The sequence below is a fragment of the Ahaetulla prasina genome, chromosome 2, assembly GCF_028640845.1.
Source record: "Ahaetulla prasina isolate Xishuangbanna chromosome 2, ASM2864084v1, whole genome shotgun sequence".
NCBI lineage: Eukaryota > Metazoa > Chordata > Lepidosauria > Squamata > Colubridae > Ahaetulla > Ahaetulla prasina.
The window spans coordinates 79,523,793-79,536,691 of NC_080540.1; the positions used below are offsets into that span (position 1 = coordinate 79,523,793).

A 12,899-nucleotide genomic window follows, 5' to 3' on the forward strand; every position below is an offset into this window, starting at 1 on the left:
AAGCTTCAGTTGGTCCAGAATGCAGCTGCGCGGGTGATAGAGGGAGCCACTCGTGGCTCCCATATAACACCAATCCTGCACAGGCTGCACTGGCTACCTGTGGTCTTCCGGGTGCACTTCAAGGTGTTGGTTATCACCTTTAAAGCGCTCCATGGCATAGGACCGGGATATCTTCGGGACCGCCTTCTGCTACCACATGCCTCCCACCGACCGGTACGCTCCCATAGAGAGGGTTTCCTCAGGGTGCCGTCAGCCAAACAGTGTCGGCTGGCTACCCCCAAGGGGAGAGCCTTCTTGGTGGGGGCACCTACCCTCTGGAACGAGCTTCCCCCAGGACTTCGACAACTTCCTGACCTCTGGACTTTTCGCCGCGAGCTAAAAACATACCTATTCTGCCGAGCAGGACTGGCTTAATAGGGGTTTTTAATTCGTTTTAAATGGGGTTTATTTTTATTATTATGTATTTTATATTTAAATTTAGGTCATATGGAATAAGTTTTTTAAATAGTTTTTATTGTAATATATTGTATTGTTTTATTTGGCTGTTCACCGCCCTGAGTCCTTCGGGAGAAGGGCGGTATAAAAATTAAATTATTATTATTATTATTATTATTATTATTATTATTATTATTATTATTATTATTATTATTATTATTATTATTATTATTATTATTATTATAAAATAAGGCAAGATTGAAAAATAGCATTCTCAACATTAATGGATGTTTGCTTACTATGCTACCTGGTTGCCACCTACTGATCATATTTGCCTGAAACACTACCACAAACTTGCTAGCCAAGTTTTAGACAAGTATGTTATGTAATCCGTATGCTGTAATTAAAGGCTTGGGATGCTGAAGAAATGTAAATTACTGCATGGATTAATTTTAAAACCTGTAGTTAAGTTAAACACAGAGTCATATTGGGAATAAAACCTATTTATTTATTCAGTCAGTCAATTTCTATAAGCTGCCCATCTCAACCAAGTGACTCTATAGTAAAGCCAAGAAACAGGGCCCTTATCACATTCAAAACCTCAGGCCAGGGTACATAGTCAGATTTTTAGAGCCTTGCAAAAGACAGAATTGGGGCCATTCTAATCTCCAAGGGAGGAATATTCCACAGAGAATGTATTTTTATTCCACCTTTGCATATGTAACTCAAGCAGTGGGGAAATCCAATTTTTTTTACTACTGGTTCTGTGGGCACAGCTTGGTGGGCGTGGTGTGGCTTGGTGGGCGTGGCAGGGTAAGGATACTGCAAAATCCCCATTCAGTCCCCATTCCTGGGGGAAGGATATTGCAAAATCTCCATTCCCACCCCACTCTGGGGCCAAATGGTATTTGCCGGTTTATTTTTATTTTTATTTTATTTTATTTATCAAACTTCTATACCGCCCTTCTCCCGAAGGACTCAGGGCGGTGTACAGCCTTCATTTAAAACAATTAATATACATATTAAAATAACCATTAAAAAGCTTATTCAATAAAAGGCCAAATTAAAACCGTCGATTGACCATAAAAATACCCAATAAAATTACCATTAAAAGTTTAAAATTTAAATTTAGAATTTAAAAAGTCAGGCCAGTCCTGCTTGTATAAATAAATAAGTTTTCAGTTCCCGGCGGAAGGTCCGAAGGTCAGGCAATTGGCGAAACCGGGGAAGTTCGTTCCAGAGTAGGTGCTCCCACAGAGAAGGACCTTCCTGGGGCCGCCAGCCGACACTGCTTGGCGGACGGCACCCTGAGAAGTCCCTCTCTGTGAGAGCGCACGGGTCGGTGGGAGGCATGTGGTAACAGCAGGCGGTCCCGTAAGTACCCGGGCCCTAAGCCATGGAGCGCTTTGAAGGTGGTAACCAAAACCTTGAAGCGCACCCGGAAGACCACAGGTAGCCAGTGCAGACTGCGCAGGAGTGGTGTTACCCGGGAGCAATGCGGTGCTCCCTCAATCACCCGCGCAGCTGCATTCTGGACTAACTGCAGTCTCCGGGTACACTTCAAAGGTAGCCCCATGTAGAGAGCATTGCAATAATCCAGTCGAGAAGTGACGAGAGCATGAGTGACCGTGCATAAGGCATTCCGGTCAAGAAAGGGGCGCAACTGGCGGACCAGGCGGACCTGGTAAAAAGCTCTCCTGGAGACGGCCGTCAAGTGATCTTCAAACGACAGCCGTTCATCCAGGAGAATGCCCAAGTTGCGCACAAGTTCTCCGAACTACTCAAAATTTCCACTGCCGGTTCCCCGAACTGTTCAAAATTTCCGCTATGGATTCTCCAGAACCTGTCAGAACCTGCTAGATTTCACCCCTGAACTCAAGGCCACAAACATACTTACTGCTTCTGCCCCCTATTTTCCCTTCAGCATAAGAAAAGATGGGTTAGGCTGAGGGAAGGACTGGCTCAATGTCCCCTAGCCACCTTTCATGTTTAAGTGAGGCCTTTTCGTCCTCTAGACCAGTACCTTCACCACTAGGTAAAGCTGGATCATAATTATCAATCTGTTAAACTCTCAATCCCGTTTGATTGGGCTGTTTGCGCTTTTCGCCAATCACCAGGACATCGAGTGCCTTACATCACTTGTGCCAAATTAACTCAAAAATGAAAAGTCTATAGAGATGCTCAGTCATCCAAGTCATGGTTGTCCCAAAGGTGCTTATTCTGGAGGCAACTGGACTTTCTTGTTTTTCTTTGAAGACATTTCACTTCTCATCCAAGAAGTTTCTTCAGCTCTGACAGGTCGGTGGGGAATGGAAGGATTTATATTCCTTGCAAAAAGCTGCTTATATGTATCCTTTTAAAGAGTCGTTCAGGTTACTGGGAGGTTTATCTGAGTCCTCAGGGTCACCTGAGTAATGCTGTGGTCTGCAATTTATTTGGAAATGACTGAGAATTTCTATAGACTTTTAGCTATGCAATTTGAAGCAATTTGGAGCATATGCACCAAGACAAATTCGTTGTATGTCCAATCACCCTTGGCCAATAAAAAATTCTATATTCTATTCTGAACACCCTTCGAATGGTGTGGGGAGTATGAACGGATTTCCAAAGTACTTCAACGTCCCTCAAAAAGGATGCAAACGACCAGCTGTCTACAAGGAATATAAATCCTGCCATTGCCCACCATCCAGTCAGAGCTGAAGAAGCTTCTTGGATGAGACGCGATACGTCTTCAAAGAAAAACCAAGGAAGTCCAGTCGCCTCCTGAAAAAAAGCACCTTTGGGTCAAAAATGACGCGAAGGAGACGCGGGGAAGACTTTCCTAAGGGCGGCCAGGCCCCACTGCGTCTCGAAAGAACGAAGCTGCCTCCATTACTTGGAGAGACAGAACGCCGGTCTCGAGCCTCCCGGGTTACGCAACGAGGTGAGAACTCTCCTCTCCGCCCAGGAGGAGGATTACCTCCCGCGTGACGTCACCTGACCGACGTTCTCAACCCCGAGCAACGTCGCGCCTGCGCGGTGGCCCTTCGGTGCGCGCCCCAGCGAAAGGAGGCATTTCCGCGGTTGAGGATGGCCGGCCGGCCGGCAGGGCGCACAGTCATGGCGGCGGCCGAAGTAGGATTAGAGGGCGGAGGAGCCCCTGTTGGCTTAAGGCCGGATGCCGCGATGCAGCGTGCTGAGCTTATGCCGCTTCTGAAAACGGTTCTGCGGCCGGGGGAGTCCTGGTGAGCCTGCACCCGGGTTGGGGGCCGGCGGCGAGACGGACGGGAGAAGGAGGCCTCGGGGGAGGCTTGTTCCCGGCCCGTCCACTGGTGTCAGGTTTAGGGCAAGGCCGCCCCCCCCCTCCGCCTCGTATTTCTGTCCGGCGACACACTGGCCGCTGGTTTCTGAAGGAGGCCGCGTTTGAGGCGGGCGCGGAGGCCGGCTGGGAGCGCTCGGTTTCTGTCCCGAAAAGGTCTCGGAAGCGTCAGCCGATCATTGCTGAGTCATTCTCGAGCCTCCTTGGCTCCCTCGGATTTTTTTCCCCCAATCATCTCTCCATCTTTGCCTTTTTTATTTACATACATACATACATACATATATTTGCTTTTATGGCAGGTATTTGATTGACAGTCGGTGGTTCAAGCAGTGGAAGAAATATGTGGGCTTTGAAAGTTGGGATTTGTACAACGTTGGAGAACCCAACCTCTTCCCAGGACCAATTGACAACTCCGGACTTTTTACCGGTAAGAATTACCCAGAACTGACTTTGGGAAGGACTCAAAAAGGGGAAGGCAGGGGATCCTATGTCAGTTTTGAGTGCTTAAGATCCTCCTGCAGTTAAAACTAGTTAAAATGTTCAAAGTTTTACTAGATCAGATACTAACAGGGTCAGGGACAGATGAAAAACTAATAAAACATATAGTTATCTATTAAGTATTAAAATGGAAGATGAACAAGTAAAGGAGACAATGATAGTATGGGCTAAAAACTTTGGATATACAATAGAATTAGATAAGTAGCAGAAATTATGGAGTAGGAATTACAAATCAGCGATGTCAACTGCATATAAAGAAAACTTAAATAAAATGTTTTATAGATGGCACTTCTCGCCCTCAAGATTGGCAAAGGTGTTTAAGGATATGTCAGTTAAATGCTGGAAATGCCATCAGATACCTGGTTTGTACTATCATTTGTGGTGGACATGCCCAAAAGCAAAAAAATATTGGACAAAAATACATACATGGTTGGAAAAAAAAGGAAAAGGAACAAACTGAATATTTTATGATATGGTATTTATCAGTGGTTAGATAACGAAACAGAAGTTAGAAACTTGGAAATATAAGAAAAAGATTAATGAAATAAGGGAAATTGATTAAAATAGAGTATATATTATTACTAGTTTTATTATTATAGAATTAATATCAATGTAATGAATATTGTTGTAAACATTATGATTACTATCTTTCAACTTATTTATGCCCAGACAACACACTGTTTAATTGAAAATGAAACATGTTTGACATGTTAAAAAAATAAAAAACTTCATACAAAAAGTGTTCTAACGTTTGAGAACAGATTGCTGCCCTTGTGATTTTTTTAATGTTGCTATGGACAAAAAAAACCCCACTCTGAGTATGTGGCAATTATAATTATAATTGACCTTGAAAAAGCTCTGAAAGATTTATCAATCTTAAATGAATATTTTATCTATGGTTTCCCATATAACTTTTTCTTTCTTTCTTACCATTTCATTACTCTTTTAAGTTATGTCTAGAACTCAAAACTGAATTGTTGATACCTTTATATATCTCTGTATTCAGGGGTGTCAAACTTGATTTCATTGAGGGCTGCATTATGGTTGTGTTTGACCTTGGGGGATTGCGGTGGGCATGGCCATCTCAATGTCACTTGTGTCAGAGGTACCTGTGGTGACCCGAGTGCTCTGCCAGTGAAAACGGGCTCCTGAGCTCTGTTTTTGGCTGGGACCGCCTCCTGCAATTCTCTACCAGCGAAAATGGAGCTCAGGAGGGCTGCGCATTTTCGCTGACAGAGGCACCATGAGCTGGTCCTTCACTGTTTCCAGGGCCGTGGCATGGGCTAGATCTAAGCACTCTGTGGGCTGGATCTAGCCCCAGGGCCTTGAGTTTGACACTCCTGCTGTATATCTTTATTAGCTGTCTTAGTTTTTATAATATCTGCTTGAAAAAAGGCAAATCTCTCTTCATATCTGCTTTTCCTTTTTCTGTTTTTGTACTAGTTTTTACCTCAAGGTGGGTTTCTATTGTAGTAGCACATGATGTGTATTTATCAATCTGGGTTCTTCCACTATAAATACAGTTCTGAAATAGAAATATCCAAAGTATATGATGGATCCAGTAGTATGTACAAATTCATTACTGGTAGTCCTCGACTTAGAGCCACAATTGAGCCCAAAATTTCAATTGATAACCAAAGCAGTTGTGAGTTTTATTTTAGGACTTTTTTTGTCCCAGCTGTTAAGTGAATCATGTAGTTGTTAAGTGAATCTGGCTTCCCCCATTGACTTTGCTTTGTTGGAAGCCAGCTGGGAAAGCTACAGACGGCAATCATATGACACCGGGACAGCATAGCTGTCATAAATATATGCCAGTTGCCAAATGCCTGAATTTTGATCATGTGATTATAGGGATGCTGCAGTGAAAACTGGTCGTAAGTCACTTTTTCAGTGCTGCTGTAACTTTGAACAGTCACTAAACAAATGGTTATAAATTGAGGACTACTTGTATAGGTTAAAATAATATAGTAATCCTCACTTAACCCTAATTGGAACCCTAATTGGAACTAACTATATCATTAAGCAAGAAGTCATTAGGCAGCAGCTGTCATTTTTTGCCCAGGAAATCATCACTTGCACCACTGCCCTTCCTTTTCGGCTCCATCATATTATCCTCACCCTGGCTCTTGGGGGGAATTAAATATTCTCCTGTTTGTTTTTTTAAATTTTGCTCTGCAAATGTAGTTTGTGTCGAGATTTGTCTTGATATAGTGAATGAAATAGCCCATAATCCTATGTCTCCTTTTCTTTTTTTAGATTCAGAAACTCAAACTTTGAAAGAGCACCTCATTGATGAATTGGATTATGTACTGGTTCCTACTGAAGCTTGGGATAAACTAGCAAATTGGTATGGTTGTATGGAGGGACAGAAGCCAATTGTGAGAAAAGTAAGTATTTGTGTTCCTTGTATCTCCTAGATATTTAGAAGATTGTAGAGAAGGCCTTTCTTGCATATTTACAGAAATTTTATAAATTTCCTTTAACTTTGTCAGAGGAAACATACTTTTAAATTATAAATAGCATAACTGATGACATTTAATGTGAGTGTAAATTGTAGTGTATTGCATTTGGATGTAAAATTGAAGAACTGAAATAGAGAAAGCTGCCTATTTCCAATAATAACCCAATAGCTAATATAAAAGATATATAAAAAAATAATCTTCAGTGCTTATATTTTGTATATTAGTTATTAATCTAAACTTCAGAATTAACATGGTGAAGTCCATTACATTCTTACTTCCATATATTGTACATGAAGCAGAGTAAACACATTCATGTAAGGTAATAGAATTTTTTTTAATCAAAGATGAAGAAAAATTAAAAGTTAAAAAGAACATTCTACTAGCTTACATGAATGTGTTTTTGTATTGATTCTATTGCGTGTTCAAGGCTTGCTTCATTTTAAAACCTTAATTCTGAAGCCTTTTTTATAGAAGTATTTTAATGGATTGAAGTGTTAGTTGACTAAATTTCCAAATGTGTCATCATTGGATTAAAATTGGTTGTTTTTTTAAATTTTATTAAATCTGTCCCAATATTTGAATGTTCATACATCATAATTATGTTTGACATCTGTGTATTAAAAGGAGAGGAAATTTGAGGAATGTGGGAGCATATTGATTTTAATTTGTAGCTTCTTGACCCTAATGAGGGTTTACTAAAATGGCAAGATGCAACAGTAAACGTTGAAGGAACCAGGGACATTCAAAGGAAACTTTGAAGAACAAGTAAAGAATAATACGAATATATAAAATATTAAATAGAAATCCAGTTGAAATCCCTTTTGTCAATTGCAGCATAAATTGGAAAAGAGTAGATGTTCCTCTAATTAGTCTTCTGCTCATAGGATTTTGCACCATGGATAGCCCAAGAGAACGGGTACACCCTTAAATTTCAGTTTAGGGGGCTAATGTCTTTACCTCTGATGTCATTTTTTCTTTGCATTGTCTGAGTTCATAGCATGGGATGCCATGCTATTCTAGTTTAGTGCGTTGACTAATGCAGAAACCTTGATGAAAATATTTCAATTCTGCTATCATGAGTGTACCAAGAGACAGAGTTAAGACATTTTGTGCAAATGTTAAGACATTTGGCATTCACTGTGATTATTTTTCCCTTCCACTACCTTGTCTGTTGTTTTCCACTATACAATATCTTTATTCTAACTTTGAACATTTTGGGAGGGTGCTTTCTATTTTTTTGTATGTATCTTCTTTTCTTCCTTGTTCTCAGCTTGCATAATTGGACATGACAATTGTCATAGTAGTACTGTCAAATTACGGCCTAAGGCATACAAATATTATTAGTTGCTTTCTTGCTGTTGGTATTCCTCTGTCTGCTTTTTTTAATCCAATATTATAGTTCTGATGTTGAGGAATGCTGCACTGTAGCATCCCCAAAGACATATGGTATATGCTATCGTCCATACAGTATTACATTGTTTCTAAGAGTGTATCTCTATTTTTGTTCAAGTATGTAGAGAATAAGAAGCTAGGTTTTGTTTTGGCTTCTGCTTCAGGCTTGGAGAGTAACTACTAATTCAGGGTCGCTGAAACTTAAACAGATGGGAACTCCTGTTATTTGTTCATCTCATCCCGCTGGCATGTCCTCTACCCTGTTTCCCCAAAAATAAGACCTGCCGAATAATAAGCCCAATCGGGCTTTTGAGTGCATGCGCTAAAATAACCCTCCCTGAAAATATTTAAGCGCGTGTGCAGCCAGTCCCCTCCATTTCCTCAGGTTAGGGTTAGGGAGACAAGTAGATAAGACAGCAAGAGGATCCCCGTCTTGCTCCACGTGCCCCAAAATAATAAGACCTCCCCTGAAAATAAGGCCAAGCGCTTATTTCAGGGTTCAGAAAAATATAAGACAAGGTCTTATTTTCAGAGAAACACAGTAAAAAGCTTAGGATGATTGCTCTTTTGGTCTTCCTAGGTTGTATGTATGTCTATTCACAGAGAACACTTCTCTTGGAGAGCTAAAAATCTCCTTTATGTACACATACTTAAGGAGATACCCTCAAATCAGATGTATCCAGCCATCAGGAGGATGCAGCTTCCTCAGGGTTGCAAGCAGGGGTGAAATCTAAAAATTTTCCCTATCGGTTCTGTGGGCATGGCTTAATTGGTGGGGGTGGCTTGGTGGTCAGATGACTGGGTGGGCGTGACCAATAACTAAATAATAAAAATAATAAACAAAGTATAAAAAACAATAAGAGGTACCAAAAACCAACTTTCACACTTTACACACACACAACACAACACAACTGACTCACACACAGTGTAAAAGCAGCTGCACTTCACAATTCACACAGCCACAAAAAGCTCAAAAACCAACTTTCACACTTTACACACAAACAACACAACTCTAACTCTCTCTCTCTCTCTCTCTCTCACACACACACACACAAAATGCCACATACAGCTTTGTGAGATTTTGTGTGTTTGTGTAGTTAGAGTGAAACACTACAGAAAAACACCAAATCTCAGAAAGTTGCACAAATATTTTATTTTATTATTTTATTTTATTGTGGACTTCAATTCCCAGAGTTCCTCAGCCAGCAAAGCCAGCCAGCATTAGTTGATCACTGAGGAAATAGATTAGCTAAGCAATTGATTCTGTCTGGGCTAAAAGTGAAACTGCTTTCGGGCTGTGGCCATGCGTTCATCAATAATCAGGTAAGTGCCTTAGAATCTCTACTCTTACTTGTAGAAAACATGTTTTCTACAAGAAAGAGTACAAGTAAGGTTCTGCTGATGAGGAACTCAGGTGAGATTGCCAGAGGAGACTTTAATTTTTTTTTTAAAGTTTAAAGGCTTAGCCGATCTCAGCTGAGGGGCAGGATCCTCAAAGGCTTTTTTTTACTTTTAAAGGCATGTTTCGGCTGAAGAAAAACCGGCTTTTAAAAGTAAAAAAAAACCCTCTGCTGATGGTGTGGCTCAGCAGAGGCGGGGTGGGTGGGGCGGGGCCAGGGATTTTTGCTACCGGTCCTCCGAACCAGCAGCTGCCATCGCTACCGGATCGTGCGAGCCGGTCCGAACTGAGAGCATTTCACCCCTGGTTTCAAGGAGGTGATGTGCAAGTTCCCCTTCAAAAGTTTTGTACTGCCTATATAGATTCAGTGGCTATAATCGGGAGTTGTACATATAATTTAACAAAAGGGCCATTAAAAGGGCCATAAGTATGACATGGGCGGCTATATAAATTATATTTAAAAACTTCCCAAAATAAAACTTAGCTCCAAATTGTTGAGGTCTTCATTCTCAACTGGAATATTTTCCAACTTCCCTGAGCAGGTCAGGAAAAGTAAGAAAGTTTCTGTTTAAGGCAGCATGCACAAAACATTTCAAATTGAACAGTTTCAAATATGAGCCATATTATTTCAGATGCAAAAATGCCCTTTTTGTAATCACAGTGGGGCAGTTTGAATTTGAAGTAATTCAGAGTGTAGGTATGGATAAGAACCAATCAATGCATGTGTGGGGTTTAAAATGTTTTGTTACATGTTCTTTTTTCATTGCTTATGTCTTGCCCTTTGTTCTAAATGAATCTGTGTTGCCACTTTCCAAATTTTTGACATAAACATAAAATGATTATATTTATATTGATATTTTGACATAAGATAGTTTTAGACTAGGTTAATTTTATTTATAAGCACAAATACAATTTTGACTGCAGATAAAGCTGTGATCTCATGATCTCATTCTTTTTGAAACATACTTTTATAAGTGATGTTTTTTAAATAGGTTGTGGAGTATGGATTGTTTGTTAAACACTGTAAAGTAGAGGTTTATCTTTTGGAGTTGAAGTTGTGTCAAAACAGTGATCCTACAAATCTTGTGGACTCTTATTTCAGCAAAGCAGATACGATTGGTAAGTACAATGCATGATATTAAATTGTAAAATTTAAGAATTAAATTGGACAACTATATTTTTCTGAAAGTCTTATTTTATTTCATTTTATTTCAATTTTATTATTTTATTCGGCACCTGCAGTGTTCTTGGCAAAGTTTTTTTGAAGTCGTTTGCCCTTGGCCTTCTTCCTAGGGCTGAGAGAGAGTGACTGGAAGGTCACCCAGCTCACTTCATGTCTAAGGCAAGACTAGAACTCATGGTCTTTTAGTTTCTAGCCCAGTGCCTTAATTACTGCACCAAATTAGCTGTCTGATTTTAATTGACTGCATTAAATATACATTATTCTTATGATTATATTTTTTAAAACTCATTTTTGAATTTATAATATTCCATATATTTTCCCATCTTTTACATATCTATACTCAACCTTGTATTTGCCCTTTTTCATACAAAAATCCTATTTCTAGATAATTATAGTATTTGAATATACTAGTTTCTGTTCCAGAAGCCCTAACTTCATTTTTAAACTAAAATCACTCATACGTTTCGCTTAAATTTTTACACACACACCCCCCCCCAAGGGTAAATAGGATGTTATGCAAATATGTGCACATGTACATATCCCAAGTGTAAATAGGACAGTATGAGAATTATCCAAGCCACTTTGTGCATGCTGAATCAGAAATGTATTCATTATATTAAAAAAAATAATTCACATGAAACATGTGCCTTATAGAATAAGCCAGTTTATGTACTATGTAGCCATTACAGCCTTCCATGTAATTATATGTTTGTTTTATCAGCTACTATTGAAAAGGAAATGCGAAAGCAATTTGATATTCCTGATGGTAAAGAAGTCAGACTGTGGAACAGATGTACAAGTAATGCTTATGAACAATTAAGCAAACTCGATAGCACCATACAAGATGCAGGGCTCTATCAGGGACAGGTGAGAAATCAAGATATATTTTTGTTTCTGGGGTTACTTAAACAGGTTGCAATTTCTAGGGTCATAAATTTTTACAAAATATTCTGAAACAAAATGGATTCTGGAATATTGTGCATTCTGCATCTAGTAATATTCATATGGAAGTTACCCCTCTGAAAATCAGCTCCTGTATGACAGCTGTGGTGTGACAGTATGGTTGGAGTGACCTGAAAAAGTTCGTTGAAATACTATATGTAGGTGCTAATTTTTAAAATAGTAGCTGCTTTTTTCAAGATTGAAAATGATTTAATTGGGCTCTGAAGTTTTTTTGTCCATGTAGCATTTGTATTTTTGTATAACACTGTTGACTATTTTTATCATGTTAGGTAGTGTTAATAGAAGTGAAAAATGAAGATGGTTCATGGCCTAGACAATCTTCTCTGACAAAGTAAGCATTTGTCTCTCATCTTTCATGTTCTATGGCTCAATTAAGTATTTGCAGAACTTATTGCCAAAGCAAGGTTGCACATTGCAGTATGTAATCAGAACTAATAAACTCATTATTTAAATATGTGAATTAATAATGTCCTGTAACTACCTTAACAGAATCAATTTTGGTTAGATTTATTTTAAAGTCCGTAAGAAATTTGACCTAAGAAGCCAAGAAATTCCAATAATACACAGCTCATTTAGTGGTTGTCTTGTTTCGTGATTGTTTGCAAATGTGGTAATAAATGGAGTAAAAAGTCATCTTCTGATCACTGTGGCATTTATGAGCTCGACAGTGTGAAACTGATTAAGATCTAGTCACTTTTAGGCAGTAGTGGAGGGCTTGGAGGTTTTTAATTAAGATTTCAAAGCTGAGCTTGGTAACTTGAGGTTAGGGTTTTTTTAGGGAAATGTTGGAAGAAAAACAATTCAGGAAGAGATAGTTTTTTAAAGCAATTTCTCTACATTCAAGACATAAAAAAGATGGAAGGATCAGACCCAGGACACTACAAGAAAACTTTAATTGATTGACATGACAGCAATCCATGACCTTCAGAGTACCTCTCTCTCAGTCACACGTTCACTTACCTACCATTTCACTTGACAACAAAGTTGCTTGAATGGATTGTGGTCACTAAGTGAGGGGAAGATGTATGTAGTAATTACAACCTTATTGGGTAACATACTATGGAGTAATTTTGGCTTGCTTGGAGCAGATACATTTTAACTTTTGGAGAAATATTATGTAACTATTAATTTCTTACATTTCTGTAATCTAAACAAAACTTTATTCATCTCACAATAAGCGATTCATGTGCAGCAACCATCTAAAACCAGTTCTAGAGATTGAGAGAAATTAAAATATTAGCTTTTAAATTTCCATCTTTCAAAAAAATT

At 39.2% G+C, this 12,899-nt stretch overlaps 1 protein-coding gene across 3 annotated transcripts in view; it reads left to right on the plus strand.

The window, feature by feature from the left end:
- Positions 1-3,442: 3,442 nt before the first annotated feature.
- Positions 3,443-12,899, plus strand: part of USP4 (ubiquitin specific peptidase 4) — a 50,399-nt gene continuing 40,942 nt past the window's right edge. For 2 of the 3 annotated variants that reach the window (XR_009153120.1, XM_058166138.1), the window contains exons 1-6: positions 3,446-3,659; positions 4,033-4,160; positions 6,488-6,618; positions 10,477-10,603; positions 11,389-11,534; positions 11,900-11,961. Coding sequence is in view for 1 of the 3 variants with exons in the window: in XM_058166138.1 (XP_058022121.1) it covers positions 3,505-3,659; positions 4,033-4,160; positions 6,488-6,618; positions 10,477-10,603; positions 11,389-11,534; positions 11,900-11,961 (749 nt within the window). In the remaining 2 variants the exon portion in view is untranslated. Of the gene's footprint in view, positions 3,660-4,032; positions 4,161-6,487; positions 6,619-10,476; positions 10,604-10,726; positions 10,827-11,388; positions 11,535-11,899; positions 11,962-12,899 lie in introns of those variants that run through there. The other variant, XR_009153121.1, reaches the window with a different exon arrangement.